The following is a 27024-nucleotide window of genomic DNA, read 5'->3' on the forward strand; positions in this document are numbered from 1 at the left end:
AAAATAATTTTCTCTTTGTGTGCTCGTACCGCTCGCGAGGCGGTGAGGGGTGGCCAATATTTTCCATGCTAGATGCGTTATTCTCACGATGAGTGTTTATTCACTTGTCATTGCACGGGAGTAAGGCAAAGGTATTAGGGATGCCCAGTCCCGAAATAAAAAATCAATTTACTTTATGTTGTCAAACAATAAATTCCTTGGAAAGTGTTGTTATGGAGGGCACCCGTGGATATGGTTAGCCATGGAAAGTGAAAGTATGGTGGAAAAAGGATAAACTTTATTTTCTTTTTGGGAACCGCCTATGATATATCTAGCATGGAAAGTGTTGGGAGCTCTAAGTCGTTTTCGTTGGTGGGAAAAGTATGCCTCTCAAAATGTTCTTATCTCTCAATTTTCGCTTTGAGCTCTGGCACCTGTACAAATCCCTACTTCCCTCCATGAAGGGCCTTTCTTTTACTTTATGAATTTTTTAAATTTGAGTCTCCATATTCTATTATAAAGCACCAACTAGGGGGCACTATGATTGTACTTGAGCATTGGGTGTAGTTAATATGCAGTGTGTTTCATGAATGGATCAATGGTTGAGCATGATGGGCTAGGGATAACTTATTTTAGCGTTGACATTTTGGAAGACATGGTGATTTTTTGGTATGCTTGAGTATTAAGGTCCTCATGTCAAAACTAGACTATTGCTTTGAACCATATAAAAGTCCAAATGTCCATGCTACAAAGAAAAGAATATGAGATGATATGATAGGTAGCATTCCACAACAAAAATTCCATTTTAAATTGCTACTTTATCACGATAAGTTTTATGAGAAAGAGTTGCTGTTATGATGCTAGGAAAAGTGATTGAAATTATCATTGATCAAACTTATGCACTTTGCTAGCATTCACACTTCATAAATTATTTCTTTTATCATTTACCTACTCGAGGACAAGTAGGAATTAAGCTTGGGGATGCTGATACGTCTCCAATGTATCTATAATTTATGAAGTATTCATGCCATGTTTACAACAATTTTATATGGTTTTGGTATGCTTTGCATGGAACTAACCCGAACTGATGCTGTTTTCAGCAGAACTACCGTGGTGTTGTTTTTTGTGCAGAAATGAAAGTTCTCCAAATGAGCTGAAACTTTTTGACGATTTTTTTTGGAACAAAAGAGACCCCGGAAGCTTCATGGAAGGACCAGAAGGTGAAGGAGTAGGGCACAAGACACCGGGGCGCGCCTGGGCCCTTTCCCGTGCCCCGATGGGTTGTGCTCACCTCGAGGCCCATCTTAGCATGAAACCAACACCAAAAAATCCTATAAATAGAGAAACCATCAGAAGTAAACCTAGATCAGAAGTTCCTCCGCCGCAAGGATCTATAGCCATCGAAAACCAATCTAGACCCTGTTCCAGCACTCTGCTGGAGGGGGAAATCATCACCGGTGGCCATCTTCACCATCCCGGCGGCCACGACAATGATGAGGGAGTAGTCCACCCTCGGGGCTGAGGGTTTGTACTAGTAGCTATGTTTTATCTATCTCTCTCTCTCTCTCGTGTTCTTGAGATTTCACGATCTTTATGTATCGGGGGCTTTGTTAATATAGTCGGATCATATGGTGTTTCCCCCTCTCTATCTTGTTGTGATGAATTGAGTTTTTCCCTTTGAGATTTCGTTGTTATCGAATTAAATACTTTTATGGATTTGAGAGCACTTGACATATGTCTTGCATATGAATACTCGTGGTTGACAATGGAGTATCATATTGATTCACTTGATACATGTTTTGGCACTCAACTTGCGGATTCTCGAGGTGACATTGGGGAAATCCAAGCATAGGGGTTGATGCATGTTCTTGTCTTTGTTTCTCCGGTAGAAATCTTGGGGCACGCTTTGAGGTTCTTTGTGTTGGATTGAGTATTATGAATCTGAATTTGCTTTGGTGTTATTTTAGTACGAACTCTTCATAGATCGATCGGAAAGAATAACTTGTGTTATTTTAGTACGAACTCTTGATAGATCGATCGGAAATAATAACTTGGTGTTATTTTGGTACGAACTCTGGGATCATAACGCTCTGAGACCGATGTGCCAGGTGTCCTCCAGTTATTTGCTGTAGTTGGATTGTCATTGATTGCGTGTCATGCATTCCATATCATGTCATCATGTGCATTTCATTTGCATACATGTTCGTCTCATGCATCCGAGCATTTTCCCCGTTGTCCGTTTTGCAATCTGGCGCTCCTATGTCACCCGGTGTCCCTTTCTACCTCTTTTCATGTGCGGGTGTTAAACGTTCTCGGATTGGACCGAGGCTTTCCATGTGGTCTTGGTTTACTACCGGTAGACCGCCTGTCAAGTTTCGTGCCATTTGGACTTCGTTTGATACTCCAACGGTTAACCGAGGGACCGAAAAGGCCTCGTGTGTGTTGCAGCCCAACACCCTTCCAAGTTGGCCCAGAAACCCACCTAAAGCTCCTCCATCATCTCGGTCGTTTGATCACAATCGCGTGGCCAAAAACCGCACCTCATTTGGAGCTTCCTAGCTCCCTCTACCTCTATAAATAGGCCTCCTCCCCGAAATTCCGGGTCTCCTCCACCCCTAACCCTAAATTTTCCCTCCGCGCCGCACCGGACATGTCCGACTCCGGCCGGACGCATCGCCGCTGCCAATCGCGTGCCGCCACCTGTCCCACCGTCCGCGCCCCTCCGCCAGGCCCGCCGGGCCCAGCCGTGGCCCTCCCGGCCCGGTCGGTCGCGCCGCCAGCCCGCGATCGCGGCTCACCCGCCTCCCTGCCGCACGCCGCCTCGCGCCGGCCACCATGCGCCGCCGGCCGCCCGTCGTCGCTGACCGCCACCATCTCTGCCGCCCTGTCGCGCCGCCCCGCACCGGCGGGCGCCGCCTGAGCCGCCCCGGCTCTGCCACCGCACCGGCGCCGCCAACCACCGCAGCCGCCCGCTCCGGCCCCGCGGAGAACTCCGGCGAGCTCCGCCGCTCCGGCGACCCCTCCTCCTTCTTCCCCGAGCCTGTTCCGGCGATCTTCTCCAAATTCCGGCGAGATCTCGGTCATCCTCGATCCACGTGCAAACCCTAGATCCAGATCTGGAGAGGCTGACTTTTTGCCCCGTCTCAGTTATTTTTTGCAATATTCATCATGCCATAACTCTGCATCCATAGCTCCGATTCATGCGTGTAGCATATCAAAATGTTCGTCTCGACGAGTACATCATTTCATCCCATTGCATCTCGGGGAAACTTGAGGGTTGGTTTTACTCGTAGCTAGTCTCATCTGAGTGTGCCCTAAGAACGAGATATGTGCAGCTCCTATCGGGATTTGTCGGCACATTCGAGCGGTGTTGCTGGACTTGTTTTACCATTGTCGAGGATGTCTTGTAACCTAGATGCCGAGTCTGATCGGAATGTCTGGGAGAAGGAATATCCTTCGTTGACCACGAGAGCTTGTGATGGGCTAAGTTGGGACACCCCTGCAGGGATTTGAACTTTCGAAAGCCGTGCCCGCGGTTATGGGCAGATGGGAATTTGTTAATGTCCGGTTGTACAAAACCTGAAGTTGACCTTAATTAAAATACATCAACCACGTGTTTTACCGCGATGGTCTCTTCTCGGCGGGGTCCGGGAAGTGAACACGATGTTGGAGTTATGCTTGACGTAGGTTGTTCTAGGATCACTTCTTGATCATAGTTGTTCGACCATGCTTTTGCCTTCTCTTCTCGCTCTCATTTGCGTATGTTAGCTACCAAATATACTAGTCGCTTGCTGCAGCTCCACCTCATACCTTTACCTTACCCATAAGCTTAAATAGTCTTGATCGCGAGGGTGTGAGATTGCTGAGTCCTCATGACTCACAGATACTTCCAAAACCAGTTTGCAGGTGTCGATGAAACCGTACAGGTGACGCAACCAAGCTCAAGGAGGAGCTCGAGGAAGATCTTGTCCTTTGTGTTGTTTCGTTCTAGTTGATCAGTAGTGGAGCCCAGTTGGGGTCGATCGGGGATCTGTGTAGCATTTGGGGTAGTCTTCTTTCATTTTGGTTCCGTAGTCGGACCTTGATTGTATCTGGATGATGCAATGCTTTATTCATGTATTGTGTGAAGTGGTGATTGTAAGCCAACTATGTATATCTTTCCCTTATGTATTACATGGGCTGTGTGAAGATTACCTCACTTGCGACATTGCTTTCAATGTGGTTATGCCTGTAAGTCGTGCTTCGACACGTGGGAGATATAGCCGCATCGAGGGCGTTACAAGTTGGTATCAGAGCCTTCCCCGACCTTAGGAGCCCCCTGCTTGATCGAATCGCTGGCGTCATTGAGTCTAGAAATGTTTTGAGTCATTTAGGAATTATATATATCGGAGAGTTAGGAATTCTTTTTACTCCCCAGTCCCTTCGTCGCTCTGGTGAGGCATCCTGACGTAGAGTTCTGACTCTTCTCTTCTCAAATTTCACTAAAAAAAAATTAGGATCACGCGGGTATCTTGGAATCGTTCCGATGGTTTTGTGACGAGAACAATGTTCTTGGTGCCTCCTGTCATTTAGGGGTTGTGGCAGTGTCCCGGGGAGTTGAGCTCCGAGGTGTTGTCGTCACAATTTTATCGTTGCAGTTCTGGAATACCTGAGTTTAGTTTCGCCGACATCGAAAATCTCTTTTATGCAGTTGTTGGTGAGATAACCTCGACGCCACCCAGTACTGGGGCGGGTGTTCGGGAGTATTGCCATAACTCGTATAACAGATGCTTTTTGAAGGTTGAGGTAAATGATTTTCGACGGTTTCTTGGTTATGTGTTGAAGGATGGATACGGCTGGATGTAGGATTTGCTAGTTTGGGTGAGATATTATGCTTCCCCTGTATCCCCAACACCCGATTGCATAACCGAAAATTTCGGGAGTTTATAAGTGGGAATTCAAGTAGCTCTTAGCATGTCTTTCCGACAGATGTATGATATGAAATTGGGGTTCGATGTCTAGTGGTCCGCCTATCCACGGTTGGTTTTACAGTGGTCTCGCTGTGTCTTAAAGAGTCCTTGGCTATGCCGACTTGGGGACGCTTCGTATGTCATGTGCACTGCCTTGTACATGATGGTGCTGTACGATCGAGCCCGTGTAGGCCCCACCACGAAAACTTTGGACGAAATCTCTATCATATGTTTGTTCCGGCTTATTCTGCAAGCCAATCCTTTGTTTTGTTTTGAGTTGTGGTATTCGAGTTGCTTCGAAGTCAAATGTTGAGTCCATACCTTTCCTAAGTGGTGTTCTCACATTTCTATGCGAATACTAATCCTTCATGATAATCGAGATTGTCATGTTAATCCTTTTCAACCGGCGTGTTTCTTTTCAAGTGGATCCGATCATTCCACATCCGCAAGATTCAATCTAAGATCTCAACGTTGGTTGTTTCATCCATCCCAAGTTGCCTTTGTTTTCCCACCCTCCCACCCTTGTTTCTTCAAGGACTCAGATTTCTTAATCAAGTATCCTTTTATTGATGTGAAGTCTTTCCATTCTTTTCTGTCAATGTTCTTACCCGGTGTTTCTCATGAAGATTCTAACGGAGCTTCAAGTTCATCATTCTTCGTTCTTTTTTCTCCTCCGGTGGATTCAATTCAAGCTTTTGGTGTTTCTTTACCCTTTCCCTCATTTCAAGGCTTTCTCATGCCGGTGCAATTCTTAATCGTTCACCTCTCGCTATTCTATTGTCCCGGAGTGCTCAGGATATCTCAGAAGGCTCGTCTTTTCATTCAAGATCAGTTCAACCTATTTCGAAGTTGTTATCTCATTCAAGCCATTTAACTCAACCGGTGCATTCTCTCTTTTAAATCGTTCTACGGTGTTTCGTTTGAGTGGGCCCTAACCCACAGGTCTTTTCCCAGGATCTTACCTGACTCTTCTAATTTTTCCGGAGTTATTCTCTAATTCTTTTCTAAAGTTTGACATAATAATGATTTATCATCAGTCAAATGTCTTTCTCCAAGATCGGTTAAATTCTTTTCATCGTTGGTTCAACCTTTCTATTTATCATGTCGGAGTATCTCAACAATTCACGGTGGTGCTTCTCGTCATAATTCTCAGATTTTGAAGACCGAAGAAGAATTTTCTCTCAATCTTGCTCCATTCTCTTCTAGATTCGTGGTTCTAGTTCAAGGCCATCCTCTTATAATTGTTTTGATTGTGAGAATTCCTTTCACCTATTCTGAGTCCATCAGTTCAGGTTTATTCATTCTCAGCTTTCAGTTATCATTCTCCAATCTTATCGGGGCTTCGTTCAAGTGATCTCTAATCGGCTCGTGATCTCTTCGCTCTCATGTATCTAAATCCTCTCAAGCATCATCATTCATTTTATAATTCTTCCCGGTGTTTCTTTATCTTCTCTTCATTCATTTTCAATTCTTACGGTGGTTCATTCAAGATTCTTCTTACCTTGTTATCATATCAATTCATTTGCTGTTTTCAATCCTACCGGTGGATTCGTCGAAGACCTTCCCAAGTTTGCGCTATATCTCGCTTAATTCTTTCTACGAGAATAAGTAGTATGCCAAATCCATTTTTGATCATCAATTTAATTGATGAAGGACAAGCATAATGTAATTCTTATTCTTGTTTCATCCATATGTTAATCTTTTCTTCCGGAGTTTGTTCACGATAATTAAATTCTTGGTTTCAAGTGCTCGTCTTTCTTTTTTGGAGTTCCAAGCCTTTCCGCTTTGTCTCGTCGCGAAGCTCCTTCTAAATCATTTCAAGGTTTCACTTTATGTTTTCAACTTCTCTTTCCTTCCGTTTGATCATTCTTTTGTTTAACGGAGTTCTTCATGGAGGTTCTACATGATAGTTCATCAAGGACTTAATCCATTCTCGAAATGTTCATCAAGATTATTTTCAAAGGAGTTCAAGCTTTCTTCTTCTTGCATCTGGAGTGCAATTCTTTCACGCATATCTTTTGAGGTGGTGTTATGTCACTCTTGACAATTTCCCTTTGTGTTTCATGTTTCACATGTTTTCAAGAGTGAGGTATTTAAATCCATCATTTTGTCTTCGCTCAAGTCATCTTTCCAACCAATCAACCTCTTCTTTGGAGTTATCTTGGGGTATATTTCACCTAAAGCCTTCCCTGAGGATTGTTGCTATCCATGGTGCTTATAAAGGACCCAAGTTCTTCTTTATCCTCCCGGTGAAATACTTTCTCGTCTCCTTGTTCGTACCAATCCATTTTTTTCCCGTGAGTGGCAGGGTGTCACCTCATAATTTGAGATGTATTCCATAAGACCATACCAATCTTATTCTCTTCGTCGTTGGTTCTCCAACAACTCCGTTCAACCCTCTCCTAAAGATGCCTTTTCAAGCTCTTTTGTGGCAGACGTTGGAATTTTCTTCTCCATTCTCCTACTTCAATTATCTATCTTCTATTCTTTCGTTCTGGGGGCATTGCGTTGTTGTTCTTTCACCAGTCATCTCGTTTTGGAAAATATCATGTTCTTTTCATGCCTATCCTTTTAACCGGAGTGTTTTACCCCTTTTGCACAAGTTCTTTTCGCCTTATCAAGCCTTGCATCTCTTTTCAACCGGAGTGCTGCCCGAATGTGTTCTTCCTTGTTTTTTGTCCTAACGGAGTGCTTTCAACTTCGCTCATTCTCGTTGCATTCGTTCTTTCAATTTGTTCAACCTCTCAAGGTTCGTGGTTTCACTCGTTTGTCAAAGAAGCAACTTAGGTTTACCTCTTCTTTTTCTCTTCCGGTTTTCCCTCTGGTGCCACTCTAGATCTCAGGACGAGATCCTCTCGTAGTGGTGGAGTGTTGTAACGCCCCGAGACCGATGTGACAGGTGTCCTCCAGTTATTTGCTGTTGTTGGCTTGTCATTGATTGCGTTTCATGCATTCCATATCATGTCATCATGTGCATTTCATTTGCATACATGTTCGTCTCATGCATCCGAGCATTTTCCCCGTTGTCCGTTTTGCAATCCGGCGCTCCTATGTCACCCCGTGTCCCTTTCTACCTCTTTTCGTGTGCGGGTGTTAAACGTTCTCGGATTGGACCGAGGCTTTCCATGTGGCCTTGGTTTACTACCGGTAGACCGCCTGTCAAGTTTCGTGCCATTTGGACTTCGTTCGATACTCCAACGGTTAACCGAGGGACCGAAAAGGCCTCATGTGTGTTGCAGCCCAACACCCTTCCAATTTGGCCCAAAAACCCACCTAAACCTCCTCCATCATCTCGGACGTTTGATCACGATCGCGTGGCCAAAAACAGCACCTCATTTGGAGCTTCCTAGCTCCCTCTACCTCTATAAATAGGCCTCCTCCCTGAAATTCCGGGTCTCCTCCACCCCTAACCTTAAATTTTCCCTCCGCACCGTGCCGGACATGTTCGACTCCGTCCGAACGCATCGCCGCCGCCAATCGCGTGCCACCACCTGTCCCACCGTCCGTGCCCTGCCGCCAGGCCCGCCGGGCCCAGCCGTGGCCCTCCCGGCCCGGTCGGTCGCGCCGCCAGCCCGCGACCACGGCTCGCCCGCCTCCCTGCCGTGCGCCGCCTCGCGTCGCCGCCGCCCATCGTCGCTCGCTGCCGCCATCTCCGCCGCCCTGCCGCGCCGCCTCTCGCTCCCTGCCGCGCCGCCTCTCGCTCCTTGCCGAGCCGCCCGGTGCCGGTGGGCGCCGCCCGAGCCGCCCCGGCTCCGCCACTGCACCGGCGCTACCAACCACCGCAGCCGCCCGCTCCGGCCCCGCGGTGGACTCCGGCGAGCTCCGCCGCTCCGCCGCTCCGGCGACCCCTCCTCCTTCTTTCCCGAGTCTGTTCTGGCGATCTTCTCCAAATTCCAGCGAGATCTCGGTCATCCTCGATCCATGTGCAAACCCTAGATCCAGATTTGGAGAGGTTGACTTTTGCCCCGTCTCAGTTTTTTTTGCGATATTCATCATGCCATAACTCTGCATCCGTAGCCCCGATTCGTGCGTGTAGCATATCAAAATGTTCGTCTCGATGAGTACATCATTTCATCCCACTGCATTATTTTCATTTGAGCTCATCTTGATGCTCGAAATGCTGTTGGAAGAGGGCTATGTGATGAATTTGTTAGATCTGTTTCAGCAAATAGCCTTTTGTCATTTTTGCCATGATTAATGTGTGCATGCTATGACCCTAAGCTCTACATGTGTTTTGTTATATGCCATGCCATCTTTACAGTGGTGCTTACCATGTATTTTTGTGATATTTGTGGTGACTAGCACAAGCTTGCAAAGTAGCGTAATCGGTAATGCTGATTTCAGGGACTTAGTTTTTCACCAAGTCCTTGTTCTGTTTTTGTCGGTATGCCATATGTTCATGTTGTTTCCTAGTGATCTGTGCCTCTTTAAGGATGATCAGTAAGGATGTTTTGTTAACATTGTGGTGCTCTATCCATCCATATCTTTGTTTGCATTTATGGAGCACCCTAGCTGGAGTCAATCGAGCTCTACTTTTGCTATAAAATGTTCCTGGCAGATCATTGACATGATTGGCGATTCTGCCGAGGTTGTTGCTATTGAGCCGTGCATGCTATGTTGTTGTTCTTGCCATGTCTAGCTTCTATGCCATGTCTTCTTGATGGGTGTATGCTCAGTTTGTCATGCCATGCTCTGTAGTGAGTGCATCGAGCTCGTAAACATGCCTACTCGTTAACTGATTTGCATGCTCCAGTTTTTCACTAAGTCTGAATATGTTTATGTTTTTGCCATGTTTACATGCTTGCAATTCTATTTTATGATCCCTTTTGGCTCAAGGACACTAAGGGACTTTTGTTAAGTGCTTTGAGTAGCTTCATGCCATGCCTTGATTTGCCATGTTTAGATCCTGTAGCATGTACTTTTCATGCTCTAAAGTGTGCTTCCTCATGACAAATTCCATACTAGTGTTAATTTCACTGTCTGAAACCTGTTATCATTTGCACTTTTGCCATGCTTGTTTGAACCTGTTATTGAGTGAATTAGCCATAGCTCAATATTCATCTTTTGTCAAGCATCTTGAGTGGATTCCTGCCTTGTATTTTGTCGCCATGTTTGAGTACTGTAGCTTATTTATCTTGATGCATTTAGATGGCTACCATTTGTTTATCGCAGACCGATGCCATATTTGTTTTGCTTACCATTTCCAAATCGTGCATCTGATTCCGGTGATCTTTATATCGATTTCAATCGAAATCATCTCGCCTTTCCAATGGCACTCTTGGATTTCCAAGTTGAGGCCAGGTTCAATCATTCCTTTCCAAATCTTGCATATGCATCACATACCGCATCCTGCATATCATACCATGTTCATGTGTTGTTTGTTTACTATGTTGTGTGCTTCTTTCCGGTGTTTGCTCCTTTGGGTTGGTTCCGGTAATGTCGCGTTTGTGAGGACCCGTTCGTCTACATCCGTTTGCCTTCTTCATGGACTCGTTCTTCTTCCTTGCGGGATTTCGGGCAAGATGACCATACCCTCGAAATCACTTATATCTTTGCTTGCTAGTTGCTCGCTCTTTTGCTACGCCTATGTTGTGATACCTACCACTTGCTTATCATGCCTCCCATATTGTTAAACCAAGCCGCTAACCCACCTTGTCCTAGCAAACCGTTGTTTGGCTATGTTACCGCTTTGCTCCGCCCCTCTTATAGCATTGTTAGTTGCAGGTGAAGATTGAAGTTTGTTCCTTGTTTGAACATGGAGATGCTGTTCCTTGTTGGAAGATGTTTACTTGCTGGGATATCACAATATCTCTTATTTAATTAATGCATCTATATACTTGGTAAAGGGTGGAAGGCTCGGCCTTATGCCTGGTGTTTTGTTCCACTCTTGCCGTCCTAGTTTCCGTCATATCGGTGTTATGTTCCCGGATTTTGCATTCCTTACGCGGTTGGGTTATAATGGGAACCCCTTGACAGTTCGCCTTGAATAAAACTCCTCCAGCAATGCCCAACCTTGGTTTTACAATTCGCCACCTAGACTTTTCTTTCCCTTGGGTTCTGCAGACTCAAGGGTCATCTTTATTTTAACCCCCCTGGGCCAGTGCTCCTCTGAGTGTTGGTCCGAACTGAGCTACCTGCAGGGCCACCTCGGGGAAACTTGAGGGTTGGTTTTACTCATAGCTAGTCTCATCTGAGTGTGCCCTGAGAACGAGATATGTGCAGCTCGTATCGGGATTTGTCGGCACATTCAGGCGGTGTTGCTGGACTTGTTTTACCATTGTCGAGGATGTCTTCTAACCTGGATGTCGAGTCTGATCGGAATGTCTTGGGAGAAGGAATATCCTTCGTTGACCGTGAATGCTTGTGATGGGCTAAGTTGGGACACCCCTCCAGGGATTTGAACTTTTGAAAGCCGTGCCCGCAGTTATGGGCAGATGGGAATTTGTTAATGTCTGGTTGTAGTAAACCTGAAGTTGACCTTAATTAAAATACATCAACTGCGTGTGTTACCGTGATGGTCTCTTCTCGGCGGGGTCCGGGAAGTGAACACGATGTTGGAGTTATGCTTGATGTAGGTTGTTCTAGGATCACTTTTTGATCATAGTTGTTCGACCGTGCTTTTGCCTTCTCTTCTCGCTCTCATTTGTGTATGTTAGCCACCAAATATGCTAGTCGCTTGCTGCAGCTCCACCTCATACCTTTACCTTACCCATAAGCTTAAATAGTCTTGATCGCGAGGGTGTGAGATTGCTGAGTCCTCGTGACTCACAGATACTTCCAAAACCAGTTTGCAGGTGTCGATGAAACCGTACAGGTGACGCAACCAAGCTCAAGGAGGAGCTCGATGAAGATCTTGTCCTTTGTGTTGTTTCGTTCTAGTTGATCAGTAGTGGAGCCCAGTTGGGGTCGATCGGGGATCTATGTAGCATTTGGGGTAGTCTTCTTTCATTTTGGTTCCGTAGTCGGACCTTGATTGTATCTGGATGATGTAATGCTTTATTCATGTATTGTGTGAAGTGGCAATTGTAAGCCAACTATGTATCTCTTTCCCTTATGTATTACATGGGTTGTGTGAAGATTACCTCACTTGCGACATTGCTTTCAATGCAGTTACGCCTCTAAGTCGTGCTTCGACACGTGGGAGATATAGCCGCATCGAGGGCATTACAAGTTGGTATCAGAGCCTTCCCCGACCTTAGGAGCCCCATGCTTGACCGAATCGCTGGCGTTATTGACTCTAGAAATGTTTTGAGTCATTTAGGAATTATATATATCGGAGAGTTAGGAATTCTTTTTACTCCCCAGTCCCTTCGTCGCTCTGGTGAGGCATCCTGACGTAAAGTTTTGACTCTTCTCTTCTCAAATTTCACTAAAAATTTTTTTAGGATCACGCAGGTATCTTGGAATCATTCCGATGGTTTTGTGACGAGAACATTGTTCTTGGTGCCTCCTGTCATTTAGGGGTTGTGGCAGTGTCCCGGGGAGTTGAGCTCCGAGGTGTTGTCGTCACAATTTTATCGTTGCAGTTCTGGAATACCTGAGTTTAGTTTCGCCGACATCGAAAATCTCTTTTATGCAGTTGTTGGTGAGATAACCTCGACGCCACACAGTACTGGGGCGGGAGCTCGGGAGTATTGCCATAACTCGTATAACAGATGCTTTTCGAAGGTTGAGGTAAATGATTTCCGAAGGTTTCTTGGTTATGTGTTGAAGGATGGATACAGCTGGATGTAGGATTTGCTAGTTTGGGTGAGATATTATGCTTCCCCTGTATCCCCAACACCCGATTGCATAACCGGAAAATTTCGGGAGTTTATAAGTGGGAATTCAAGTAGCTCTTAGGATATCTTTCCGACAGATGTATGACATGAAATTGGGGTTCGACGTCCAGTGGTCCGCCTATCCACGGTTGGTTTTACAGTGGTCTCGTTGTGTCTTAAAGAGTCCTTGGCTACGCCGACTCAGGGACGCTTCGTATGTCATGTGCACTGCCTTGTACATGATGGTGCTGTACGATCGAGCCCGTGTAGGCCCCACCACGAAAATTTCGGACGAAATCTCTATCATATGTTTGTTCCGGCTTATTCTGCAAGCCAATCCTTTGTTTTGTTTTGAGTTGTGGTATTCGAGTTGCTTCGAAGTCAAATGTTGATTCCATACCTTTCCTAAGTGGTGTTCTCACATTTCTATGCGAATACTAATCCTTCATGATAATCGAGATTGTCATGTTAATCCTTTTCAACCGGCGTGTTTCTCTTCAAGTGGATCCGATCATTCCACATCCGCAAGATTCAATCTAAGATCTCAACGTTGGTTGTTTCATCCATCCCAAGTTGCCTTTGTTTTCCCACCCTCCCACCCTTGTTTCTTCAAGGACTCAGATTTCTTAATCAAGTATCCTTTTATTGATGTGAAGTCTTTCCATTCTTTTCTGTCAATGTTCTTACCCGGTGTTTCTCATGAAGATTCTAACGGAGCTTCAAGTTCATCATTCTTCGTTCTTTTTTCTCCTCCGGTGGATTCAATTCAAGCTTTTGGTGTTTCTTTACCCTTTCCCTCATTTCAAGGCTTTCTCATGCTGGTGCAATTCTTAATCGTTCACCTCTCACTATTATATTGTCCCGGAGTGCTCAAGATATCTCAGAAGGCTCATCTTTTCATTCAAGATCAGTTCATCCTATTTTGAAGTTGTTATCTCATTCAAGCCATTTAACTCAACTGGTGCATTATCTCTTTTAAATCGTTCTATGGTGTTTCGTTTGAGTGGGCCCTAACCCACAAGTCTTTTCCTAGGATCTTACCTGACTCTTCTAATTTTTCCGGAGTTATTCTCAAATTCTTTTCTAAAGTTTGACGTAAGAATGATTTATCATCAGTCAAATGTCTTTCTCCAAGATCGGTTAAATTCTTTTCATCGTTGGTTCAACCTTTCTATTTATCATTTCGGAGTATCTCAACAATTCACGGTGGTGTTTCTCGTCGTAATTCTCAGATTTTGAAGACCGAAGAAGAATTTTCTCTCAATCTTGCTCCATTCTCTTCAAGATTCGTGGTTCTAGTTCAAGGCCATCCTCTTATAATTGTTTTGATTGTGAGAATTCCTTTCACCTATCTGGAGTCCATCAATTCAGGTTTATTCATTCTCAGCTTTCAGTTATCATTCTCTAATCTTACCGGGGCTTTGTTCAAGTGATCTCTAATCGGCTCGTGATCTCTTCGCTCTCATGTATCTAAATCCTCTCAAGCATCCTCGTTCATTTTATAATTCTTCCCGGTGTTTCTTTATCTTCTCTTCGTTCATTTTCAATTCTTACGGTGGTTCGTTCAAGATTCTTCTTACCTTGTTATCATATCAATTCATTTGCTGTTTTCAATCCTACTGGTGGATTCGTCGAAGACCTTCCCAAGTTTGCGCTATATCTCGCTTAATTCTTTCTAAGAGAATAAGTAGTATGCCAAATCCATTGTTGATCATCAATTTAATTGATGAAGGACAAGCATAATGTAATTCTTATTCTTGTTTCATCCATATGTCAATCTTTTCTTCCGGAGTTTGTTCACGATAATTAAATTCTTGGTTTCAAGTGCTCGTCTTTCTATTCCAGAGTTCCAAGCGTTTCCGCTTTGTCTTGTCGCGAAGCTCCTTCTAAATCATTTCAAGGTTTCACTTTATGTTTTCAACTTCTCTTTCCTTCTGTTTGATCATTCTTTTGTTTAACGGAGTTCTTCATGGAGGTTCTACATGATAGTTCATCAAGGACTTAATCCGTTCTCGAAACGTTCATCAAGATTATTTTCAAAGGAGTTCAAGCTTTCTTCTTCTTGCAATCTGGAGTGCAATTCTTTCACGCATATCTTTTGAGGTGGTGTTATGTCACTCTTGACAATTTCCCTTTGTGTTTCATGTTTCACATGTTTTCAAGAGTGAGGTATTTAAATTCATCATTTTCTCTTCGCTCAAGTCATCTTTCCAACCAATCAACCTCTTCTTTGGAGTTATCTTGGGGTATATTTCACCTAAAGCCTTCCCTGAGGATTGTTGCTATCCATGGTGCTTATAAAGGACCCAAGTTCTTCTTTATCCTCCCGGTGAAATACTTTCTCGTCTCCTTGTTCATACCAATCCAATTTTTTTTCCCGTGAGTGGCAGGGTGTCACCTCATAATTTGAGATGTATTCCATAAGACCATACCAATCTTATTCTTTTCGTCGTTGGTTCTCCAACAACTCCGTTCAACCCTTCTCCTAAAGATGCCTTTTCAAGCTCTTTTGTGGCAGAAGTTGGCATTTTCTTCTCCATTCTCCTAATTCAATCATCTATCTTCTATTCTTTCGTTCTGGGGGCATTGCGTTGTTGTTCTTTCACCAGTCATCTCGTTTTGGAAAATATCATGTTCTTTCATGCCTATCCTTTGAACCTGAGTGTTGTGCCCCTTTTGCACAAGTTCTTTTCGCCTTATCAAGCCTTGCATCTATTTTCAACCGGAGTGCTGCCCGAATGTGTTCTTCCTTGTTTTTTGTCCTAACGGAGTGCTTTCGACTTTGCTCATTCTCATTGCATTCGTCCTTTCAATTTGTTCAACCTCTCAAGGTTCATGGTTTCACTCGTTTGTCAAAGAAGCAACTTAGGTTTACCTCTTCTTTTTCTCTTCCGGTTTTCCCTCCGGTGCCACTCTAGATCTCGGGACGAGATCCTCTCGTAGTGGTGGAGTGTTGTAACGCCCCGAGACCGATGTGCCAGGTGTCCTCCAGTTATTTGCTGTTGTTGGCTTGTCATTGATTGCGTGTCATGCATTCCATATCATGTCATCATGTGCATTTCATTTGCATACATGTTCGTCTCATGCGTCCGAGCATTTTCCCCGTTGTCCGTTTTGCAATCCGGCGCTCCTATGTCACGCGGTGTCCCTTTCTACCTCTTTTCGTGTGCGGGTGTTAAACTTTCTCGGATTGGACCGAGGCTTTCCATGTGGCCTTGGTTTACTACCGGTAGACCGCCTGTCAAGTTTCGTGCCATTTGGACTTCGTTTGATACTCCAACGGTTAACCGAGGGACCGAAAAGGCCTCGTGTGTGTTGCAGCCCAACACCCTTCCAATTTGGCCCAAAAACCCACCTAAACCTCCTCCGTCATCTTGATCGTTTGATCACGATCGCGTGGCCGAAAACCGCACCTCATTTGGAGCTTCCTAGCTCCCTCTACCTCTATAAATAGGCCTCCTCCCCGATATTCCGGGTCTCCTCCACCCATAACCCTAAATTTTCCCTCCGCGCCGCGCCGGACATGTCCGACTCCGGCCGGACACATCGCCGCCGCCAATCGCGTGCCGCCACCTGTCCCAGCATCCACGCCCTGCCGCCAGGCCCGCCGGGCCCAGCCGCGGCCCTCCCGGCCCGGTCGGTCGCGCCGCCAGCTCGCGACCGCGGCTTGCCCGCCTCCCTGCCGCGCGCCGCCTCGCGCCGGCCACCACGCGTCGCCGGCCGCCCGTTGTCGCTCGCCGCCGCCATCTCCGCCGCCCTGCCACGCCGCCTCCCGCTCCCTGCCGCGCCTCCCCGCGCCGGCGGGCGCCGCCCGAGCCGCCCCGGCTCCGCCACCACACCGGCGCCGCCAACCACCGCAGCCGCCTGCTCCGGCCCCGCGGAGGACTCCGGCGAGCTCCGCCGCTCCGGCAACCCCTCCTCCTTCTTCCCCGAGCCTGTTCCGGCGATCTTCTCCAAACTCCAGCAAGATCTCGGTCATCCTCGATTCACGTGCAAACCCTAGATCCAGATCTGAAGAGGTTGACTTTTTGCCCCGTCTCAGTTTATTTTTTTGCAATATTCATCATGCCATAACTCTGCATCCGTAGCCCCGATTCGTGCGTGTAGCATATCAAAATGTTTGTCTGGACGAGTACATTATTTCATCCCATTTTATCATTTTCATTTGAGCTCATCTTGATGTTCGAAATGCTGTTGGAAGAGGGATTTGTGATGAATTTGTCAGATCTGTTTCAGCAAATAGCCTTTTGTCATTTTTGCCATGATTAATGTGTGCATGCTATGACCCTGAGCTCTACATGTGTTTTGTTATATGCCATGCCATCTTTACAGTGGTGCTTACCATGTATTTTTGTGATATTTGTGGTGACTAGCACAAGCTTGCAAAGTAGTGTAATCGGTAATGCTGATTTCAGGGACTTAGTTTTTCACAGTCCTTGTTCTGTTTTTGTCGGTATACCATATGTTCATGTTGTTTCCTAGTGATCCGTGCCTCTTTTGAGGATGATCAGTAAGGATGTTTTGTTAACATTGTGGTGCTCTATCCATCCATGTCTTTTTTGCATTTATGGAGCAGCCTAGCTGGGGTCAATCGAGCTCTACTTTTGCTATAAAATGTTCCTGGCAGATCGTTGACATGATTAGCGATTTTGCTGAGGTCGTTGCTATTGATCTGTGCATGCTATGTTGTTGTTCTTGCCATTTCTAGCTTCTATGCCATGTCTTCTTGATGGGTGTATGGTCAGTTTGTCATGCCATGCTTTGTAGTGAGTGCATCGAGCTCGTAAACATGCCTACTCGTTAACTGATTTGCATGCTCCAGTTTTTCACTAAGTCTGAATCTGTTTATCTTTTTGCCATGTTCACATGCTTGCAATTGTATTTTCTGATCCCTTTTGGCTCAACGTCACTAAGGGACTTTTGTTAAGTGCTTTGAGTAGCTTCGTGCCATGCCTTGATTTGCCATGTTTAGTTCCTATAGCATGTACTTTTCATGCTCTAAAGTGTGCTTCCTGATGACAAATTCCAGACTTGTGTTAATTTCACTAAGTCCGAAACCTGTTATCATTTGCACTTTTGCCATGCTTGTTTGAACCTGTTATTGAGTGAATTAGCCGTAGCTCAGTATTCATCTTTTGTCAAGCATCTTGATTGGATTCCTGCCTTGTATTTTGTTGCCATGTTTGAGTGCTGTAGCTTATTTATCTTGATGCATTTAGATGGCTACTTGCTGTTTATCGCAGACCGATGCCATTTTGTTTTGCTTGCCATTTTCAAACCTTGCATCAGATTCCGGTGATCTTTATATCGATTTCAACCGAAATAATCTCACCTTTCCAGTGGCACTCTTGGATTTCCAAGTTGATGCCAGGTTCAATCATTCCTTTCCAAATCTTGCATATGCATCACATACCGCATCCCGCATATCATACCATGTTCATGTGTTGTTTGTTTACTATGTTGTGTGCTTCTTTCCGGTGTTTGCTCCTTCGGGTTGGTTCCGGTAACGTCGCGTTTGTGAGGACCCGTTCGTCTACGTCCGTTTGCCTTCTTCATGGACTCGTTCTTCTTCCTTGCAGGATTTCAGGCAAAATGACCATACCCTCGAAATCACTTCTATCTTTGCTTGCTAGTTGCTCGCTCTTTTGCTATGCCTATGCTGCGATGCCTACCACTTGCTTATCATGCCTCCCATATTGTTAAACCAAGCCGCTAACCCACCTTGTACTAGCAAACCGTTGTTTGGCTATGTTACCGCTTTGCTCAGCCCCTCTTATAGCGTTGTTAGTTGCAGGTGAAGATTGAAGTTTGTTCCTTGTTGGAACACGGAGATGTTGTTCCTTGTTGGAACATGTTTACTTGTTCGGATATCACAATATCTCTTATTTAATTAATGCATCTATATACTTGGTAAAGGGTGGAAGGCTCGTCCTTATGCCTGGTGTTTTGTTCCACTCTTGCCGCCCTAGTTTCCGTCATATCGGTGTTATGTTCCCAGATTTTGCGTTCCTTACGCGGTTGGGTTATAATGGGAACCCCTTGACAGTTCGCCTTGAATAAAACTCCTCCAGCAATGCCCAACCTTGGTTTTACCATTCTCCACCTAGCCTTTTCTTTCCCTTGGGTTCTGCAGACTCAAGGCTCATCTTTATTTTAACCCCCCCTGGGCCAGTGCTCCTCTGAGTGTTGGTCCAAACTGAGCTGCCTGCGGGGCCACCTCGGGGAAACTTGAGGGTTGGTTTTACTCGTAGCTAGTCTCATCTGAGTGTGCCCTGAGAACGAGATATGTGCAGCTCCTATTGGGATTTGTCAGCACATTCGGGCGGTGTTGCTGGACTTGTTTTACCATTGTCGAGGATGTCTTGTAAGCTGGATGCCGAGTCTGATCAGAATGTCTTGGGAGAAGGAATATCCTTCGTTGACCGTGAGAGCTTGTGATGGGCCAAGTTGGGACACCCCTGCAGGGATTTGAACTTTCGAAAGCCGTTCCCGCGGTTATGGGCAGATGGGAATTTGTTAATGTCTGGTTGTAGACAACCTGAAGTTGACCTTGATTAAAATACATCAACCGCGTGTGTTACCACGATGGTCTCTTCTCGGCGGGGTCCGGGAAGTGAACACGGTGTTGGAGTTATGCTTGACGCATGTTGTTCTAGGATCACTTCTTGATCATAGTTGTTCGACCGTGCTTTTGCCTTCTCTTCTCGCTCTTATTTGCGTATGTTAGCCACCAAATATGCTAGTCGCTTGTTGCAGCTCCACCTCATACCTTTACCTTACCCATAAGCTTAAATAGTCTTGATCGTGAGGGTGTGAGATTGCTGAGTCCCCGTGACTCACAGATACTTCCAAAACCAGTTTGCAGGTGTCGATGAAACCGTACAGGTGACGCAACCAAGCTCAAGGAGGAGCTCGATGAAGATCTTGTCCTTTATGTTGTTTCGTTCTAGTTGATCAGTAGTGGAGCCCAGTTGGGGTCGATCGGGGATCTGTGTAGCATTTGGGGTAGTCTTCTTTCATTTTGGTTCCGTAGTCGGACCTTGATTGTATCTGGATGATGTAATGCTTTATTCATGTATTGAGTGAAGTGGAGATTGTAAGCCAACTATGTATCTCTTTCCCTTATGTATTACATGGGTTGTGTGAAGATTACCTCACTTGCGACATTGCTTTCAATGCGGTTATGCCTCTAAGTCGTGCTTCGACACGTGGGAGATATAGCCGCATCGAGGGCGTTACATGGATAGATCGATCGAAAAGAATAGCTACAAACAATTTCTTCTTATGTTCTCCGCTATATAGGAACTTTGGAGTGATTCTTCATCGCACGTTAAGGGATGGTTATATGATCCAATTATATTAGCATTGTTGAGAGATTGCACTAGCGGAAGTATGGACCCTAGCCCTCATTTTCAAGCATTGCAATACCGTTTTTGTGCCCGTTTACTATTTGCTACCTTGCTGTTTTTATTTACTCAGATTATAAAAATATATTTCTACCATCAATATTACACTTTTATCACCATCTCTTCACCGAACTAGTGCACCTATACAAATTACCATTGTATTTGGTGTGTTGAGGAGAAAAGAGACTTTTTATTATTTGGTTGTAGGGTTGTTTGAGAAAGACCATCTTCATCCTACACCTCCCACGGATTGATAAACCTTAGGTCATCCACTTGAGGGAAAATTGCTACTGTCCCACAGAACTCTGCACTTGGAGGCCCAACACGTGTCTACAAGAATAAAGTTGAGTAGTAGACATCAGAGGTTAAGGTGGATGAGTACGAAATTGATAAGTTCTTGAGTAAGATAAGAGGTGAGACAAAGAAGCACTTTGTTGCTGTCTTGAACAACTGGGTGAGGTCAATTATGTCATTGAGTCTCATGAGGATACCGTCTCTAAGTTAGATGGGCATAGTCATGACTAAGCCGATGAGATAGCAGATCTCTCCACTGCTCTTGAGGAAGAGCGATGTCTTTGTTTGGCTTTTGAGGAGTCACACAACATTGACCTTTCTAAATTACAAAAGGATCTTGATCATGCTATAGTGCTTACTCATGTGCTTAAATATGAGAAGGTTTCTCTTGGGGTTGGCCATGATAGACTCAAGGAAGAGTTTGACACACTTGAAAAGGCTCACACGATCTCGAAGGATGTTCATGGCTCTCTCAAGGAGTCTCATGATCAACTCCAAGGTAAGCTAACCAAGGTGATTTCCATGTGCCCTCCTTTTGTTTTAATTGATAACACCCATCCTACTAACCCTTGTTGTGAGCATGTGCATCTTATGGAGGAGAATGCCAAGTTGAAAGAGCGACTTGAGAAGGGCCTTGTGACTTGCATAGAAGGCGAGAAGTACCTAAATGACCTTTTGAGCAATCAACAGGAAGTTGTGGGAAAGGAAGGACTTGGGTTTGTACCCAAGTCAAAGAAGAATAAGAAGAAGAAGAACAAGGCCAAGCAACCTCTTTAGCTTAATGAAGCCTTTGTCAAGGCGGGAGAGGGTGCCCATGAGAAGAAGAAGGACAAGGAAGTGGGTGGCAATGCCAAGAAGGGAAGGACCACCTCTGCCAACAAGGCCGGTGACTTTAACCCCCCATATGTTTCTATGTCGTGCTAGTGATGGGCATGTTTATGCCAAACTAGTGGTCGGGGCACCACCTGGTTGAGCCGCCTAAGAGGAAGTTTGAGCGGTGCCAGGTAGGATGGTGCCCTTTCCATTGAATTTTAGCTCTGATTGATAACATACATGGATGTACAGCTGATACATTACATGCAATGGTTTTTTTCATCAAAAAGTGAAACAAATTTAGCAAATGAGCAAGCAATCTTAACACTATATCTATCAGATACTTTTCTTCATCATGTCCATGTCTTGCAGCTCTAGAATTATCGCTGTAGTTCATCCACACGTAGAACTTTGCGATGAATTCGTATGCCTTGATGTCCATCCCAACACCCTCCACCGAGCCAACGGTCGCCGTCATCATTGCTTGCTCGATGGGGGTGAAACCGGAATGCTAGCGCCTCATCAACTAAGAATTCTTGCTTGTTGTAGTGCAGCCAGGCTGACGTAGTTGTGCCGCAGTGTCTTGACCTGGAGGACCGAGCTAACCTTGCGTGCCCAGAGCACCACCAGCCGCCATGTCCGCTAGCTGATTGGGAATATTTATGCTAAGCAAGAACTCCGGGAACAAGAAAGAAATTAATTAGGCAGGGAACGATGTCTTGGTGTCCTGGAGTTGCCATGTGATGCGGAGTTGTTGATGATGATCTTCGTCAATGTTAATAACTGAAATTGACATATTCTATGGATATGTTCACACAATCGACTAGTGCGTGTAACTCATATCTTATAGAATCAGATTAGCAGTCATCCAAACCTAAAAGCAAAGAACGAACCAATATCCCCTCTGAAGGATCGACTTGTACAACAGTACAAGGCTTTATATACTTATTACCAGCAGGCAGTGGCAGTTCTGTTGCATCAGAGGCGCCATGTGATTGATCATGAAACATGCGCTAGTACCAACATCATGGTAGTATAACAACTCAACGAACTCCAACTTCATGCTAACGATCATGTAGAGTGATCGATCAGGCCGTAAGCATCGCTGAATTGCCGTGATATTACAAGGCATTTTGTTCTCCACAAGAAAGTGTTACAGGACTCTTAGATGGAGGCTAGGATATCTGGCTTTCATATTGTATTTCTCAAATAGTTCTTGCAAGGTGCCCACGAATTGTCCATGCACTTCATTTATCTGTCGACAACAGGGAAACTTGCTTTTAGACGGTTGTAAACGAACAGAGCAATGGTAACGAGATAGTAAAAGAAGTAATACTACTATTGTTCCAACTTGAAGGATGTGAAATCCTTTTAACACTTCTGTTTACTGCAAGGGTTGATTTCAGTGGAAGAAGTGACCTTCTGTCTAAAGAGGCGAAATGTGCAGAGATGAACTCTAAGATAGCCCTAGAAGTAATTTATTTTGCTCTACTAGATCTTCAATGGATTGGCAAAAAAATTAATGGTAGCAATTGCATGATTATGGGTTTTCACCTCATCAATGGTAGGTAGAGGATTTTTCTTCAGCTCAATGGGTCTACCAACAACCAGATGCATAGGTGTCGAGAAAGCGATCGGTGTCCTGCATTCAGATGTGCCGGTAGATGATGAAAATCCATCCAAATCAATATCACAAATTCAAAAATAAATATATTAACACGTAGGGAGTTACCCATATCTTCCCCAGAAGATAATAGGAGTAAATTTAGGTGCTATAGCAATGTTCACAAACAATTTGCCTCCTGGCCTCCACCATCTGTAAGCTTTGCTCTGACCAGATGATAACAACAGATAATCAGCATTGGTAGTTCTTTAGGAATGTATTCAACAACAAGAAATGAAGAACACAGTTGACTTTGCAGGGACATGACCCTAACATATTCCATAGCTTCCTTGTGTGAGTGGCATATGTTTTCACATTTGGGAAACTCAATCTCCTTCAAGTTGCTTTCAACATTTTACAGTTAAAGCAACCAAATGTTGCTTTTTTACCTGTCTGAAGTAGACAACAAGGACTAAAGGGCAGCCAACATGCATATCTATCTTGACAAACCGTTTTCTTGAATTAAGGAAAGCAACCTGCAAAACATGCAAGGGTTGGACGAACTTAACTTAGGAAGAGTGAGTATAAGGTTATTTTAACCCAGATAGTCAATGCTCCTCATCAATGAATGATACAAGAAAGGATGTCATCGACGTGTCATAAGCACAAACCTCGGAATCATGATCTGTATGAAGAATCTCCTGTATGCCTCCAGGCACTACAACGCAACTGTAAGCAGCTGCAAGGCAGGAGTAGAAATTCTTCCTCATTGCAGCAACCAGTCCTATCCATGTCCATATCTTCCTCATGAATGGGGTGTGGAACACCTAGCACAAATGAATCATTGACAGAATAAGTAACACATCCTACTAATCGATAGAATCAAATTAATCCACGGCATTGTGCTGCAATCAAATTCAGGGAGCTTACGTACCGCACTGCTCGCAAGGACTTTGAGCTTAGGCAGAGGCATAAACCTGACATGATTAGCCAAAGTCGTCACGCCGATTGGCAGCACAGAATGTGGTTCATAGCTTGCATGGGACCTAGAAATTTACCCGAGGACACACATGTGATTTTTCAACCAGCTTTGGTGCACTGGAGCATGTGCTTGTATTTCAAATTTGAATTATGAACACAAAGGTGACATGTTCCCTCTCAGAACCACGAGCCTTCTTGAGAGAAGCTCCGGTTTGCAAGAAACTTATACCAAAACTTGTTCCTATTCTCTCAAATTTTTTACCACAGCATGGTAGTACCATGACATGACACCATGCCAATTTTCTTTTTCACTTTCAGTTTATCAACTGAATTGCTTGAGGACAAGCAAAGGTTTAAGCTTGGGGGAGTTGATACGTCTCCAATGTATCTACTTTTCCTAATGCTTTTCCTCTTGTTTCGAACTCTAATTTGCATGATTTGAATGAAACTAACCCCAGACTTACGCTGTTTTTAGCAGAACTACCATGGTGTTGTTTTTGTGCAGAAATAAAAGTTCTCGGAATGCAACGAAACTTTGCGAGGAATTTTTATATAATATATAAGAATTTTTGGAGCCAAGACCTACCGAAGGGGGCACCTGGGTGGGCACAACCCACCAGGGCGCGCCGAGGTGGGTTGTCCCCACCTGGTGGCCCCGCAGAGCCTGAAACCGACGCTATAAAATCCTATTTTCCAGAAAAAATCAGGGACAAAGAATTATCATGATCCACGAGGCGGAGCCGCCATCACCTCCTGTTCTTCATTGGGAGGCCAGATCTGGAGTCCATTTGGGGCTCCGGAGAGGGGGGTCTTCGTTCTTCGTCATCACCAACCCATCTCCATCGCCAATTCCATGATGCTCCCCACCGGGAGTGAGTAATTCCTTCGTAGGCTCGCTGGTCGGTGAGGAGTTGGATGAGATTCATCATGTAATCGAGTTAGTTTTGTTAGGGCTTGATCCCTAGTATCCACTATGTTCTTAGATTGATGTTGCTATGAATTTTCCATGCTTAATGCTTGTCACTTTGGGCTTGGGTGCCATGATTTTAGATCTGGACCGTTTATGTTATCACCATTATATCCATGTTCTAGATTCGATCTTGCAAGTTATAGTCACCTACTACGTGTTATGATCCAGCAACCCCGGAGTGACAATAGCCGGGACCACTCCCGGTGATGACCGTAGTTTGAGGAGTTAATGTATTCATGATAACCCACAAGTATAGGGGATCGCAATAGTTTTCGATAAGTAAGAGTGTCGAACCCAATGAGGAGCTAAAGGCAGAACAAATATTCCCTCAAGTTCTATCGACCACCGATACAACTCTACGCACGCTTGACGTTCGCTTTACCTAGAACAAGTATGAAACTAGAAGTACTTTGTAGGTGTTTTTGGATAGGTTTGCAAGGTAATAAAGAGCATGTAAATAAAAGGTAGGGGCTGTTTAGATAAAGACACAACTAAATTAGTTTTAGTAGAGAGCTTTTTGTTATGAGAAAGTTACTTGTCCCTAGGCAATCGATAACTAGACTGGTAATCATTGTTGCAATTTTATATGAGGGAGAGGCATAAGCTAACATACTTCCTCTACTTGGATCATATGCACTTATGATTGGAACTCTAGCAAGCACTCGCAACTACTAAAGATCATTAAGGTAAAGCCCAACCATAGCATTAAAGCATCAAGTCCTCTTTATCCCATACGCAACAACCCCCTTACTCGGGTTTGTGTTTCAGTCACTCACGCAACCCACTATAAGAGAATCAGAAACGTATTGAAACACCCTACAATGGGAATCCCTCATGCTTGCGCGACACAGAGAGCACCATAGGACAGGACCAATAATAAAACATGCAACTCAAACCAATCACGATCATCAGATAACCCATAGGACAAAATGAATCTACTCAAACATCAGAGGATAGCCATACATCATTGGGAAATAATATATAGCGTTGAGCACCATGTTTAAGTAGAGATTACAACAGGTAAGAGAGAGGTTACACCGCTGCATAGAGGGGGGAAGAGTTGGTGAAGATTGCGGTGATGATGATGGCCCCCGGTGGCACTCCGGTGCCACCGGAAGCGAGGGGGAGAGAGCCCCCCTCCTTCTTCTTCTTCCTTGACATCCTCCCTAGATGGGAGAAGGGTTTCCCGTCTGGTCCTTGGTCTCCATGGCGTGGGAGGGGCGAGAGCCCCTCCGAGATTAGATCTGTCTCTTTGTCTCTCTGTTTCTGCATTCTCATATTCTTCCCTTTCACCGTTTCTTATATTCCCGGAGATCCGTAACTCCGATTGGGCTGAAATTTTAACACGGTCTCTATCCGGATATTAGCTTTCTTGCGGCGAAAGAAGGGCACCAACCGCCTTACCGGGTGGCCATGGGGGTCAGGGGCGCGCCCCCCCTACCTCGTGGGCCCCTCGATCATCGTCTCGTGTTGATTTCACTTCCCAAAAATCACATATATTCCAAAAAAAATCTCCATCCGTTTTTATCCCGTTTGGACTCCATTCGATATGGATTTTCTGCCAAAAAAAAAGCATGCAACAAACAGGAACTTGCACTGGGCACTGGATCAATATGTTAGTCCCAAAAATAGTATAAAAAGTTGCCAAAAGTATATGAAAGTTGTAGAATATTGGCATGGAACAATCAAAAATTATAGATACGACGGAGACGTATCAATACCCCCAAGCTTAATTCCTGCTCTTCCTCGAGTAGGTAAATGATAAAAAAGATAATTTTTGATGTGGAATGCTACCTAGCATAATCTTGATCACATATCTAATCATGGCATGAATATTAAGATACGAGTTATTCAAAGCAATAGTCTATCATTTGACATAAAAACAATAATACTTCAAGCCTACTAATAAAGCAATCATGTCTTTTCAAAAAATCATGGCCAAAGAAAGTTATCCCTACAAAATCATATAGTCTAGCTATGCTCCATCTTCACCACACAAAATATTCACATCATGCACAACCCCGATGACAAGCCAAGCAATTGTTTCATACTTTTGACGTTCTCAAACCTTTTCAACTTTCACGTAATACATGAGTGTGAGCCATGGACATAGCACTATAGGTGGAATAGAATGGTGGTTGTGGAGAAGACAAAAAGGAGAAGATAGTCTCACATCAACTAGGCATATCAACGGGCTATGGAGATGCCCATCAATAGATATCAATGTGAGTGAGTAGGGATTGCCATGCAACGGATGCACTAAGAGCTA

General features: G+C 44.7%; 1 protein-coding gene across 1 annotated transcript; it reads right to left on the bottom strand.

Annotated features, from left to right (window-relative positions):
* Positions 1 to 22354: 22354 nt before the first annotated feature.
* Positions 22355 to 26170, bottom strand: LOC123183300 (diacylglycerol O-acyltransferase 2D-like). The gene is made up of 7 exons (XM_044596110.1): positions 26160 to 26170; positions 23739 to 23850; positions 23476 to 23631; positions 23254 to 23340; positions 22934 to 23031; positions 22756 to 22843; positions 22355 to 22456 (listed from the first exon to the last, which is right to left on the bottom strand). The coding sequence occupies exons 1-7, from the start codon at positions 26168 to 26170 to the stop codon at positions 22355 to 22357; spliced, it is 654 nt and encodes a 217-aa protein (XP_044452045.1).
* Between the last annotated feature and the right edge of the window lie 854 nt (positions 26171 to 27024).

This window comes from Triticum aestivum, chromosome 1A (genome assembly GCF_018294505.1).
Source record: "Triticum aestivum cultivar Chinese Spring chromosome 1A, IWGSC CS RefSeq v2.1, whole genome shotgun sequence".
NCBI classification, from domain to species: Eukaryota; Viridiplantae; Streptophyta; class Magnoliopsida; order Poales; family Poaceae; genus Triticum; species Triticum aestivum.

Coding starts and splice junctions, on each gene's coding strand:
- LOC123183300 (XM_044596110.1), bottom strand. Junction 23,632..23,738: donor AAGTCCTTGCGAGCAGTGCG/GTACGTAAGCTC, acceptor CATTTGTGCTAG/GTGTTCCACACCCCATTCAT. Junction 22,844..22,933: donor ATCTTCTGGGGAAGATATGG/GTAACTCCCTAC, acceptor ATCTGAATGCAG/GACACCGATCGCTTTCTCGA.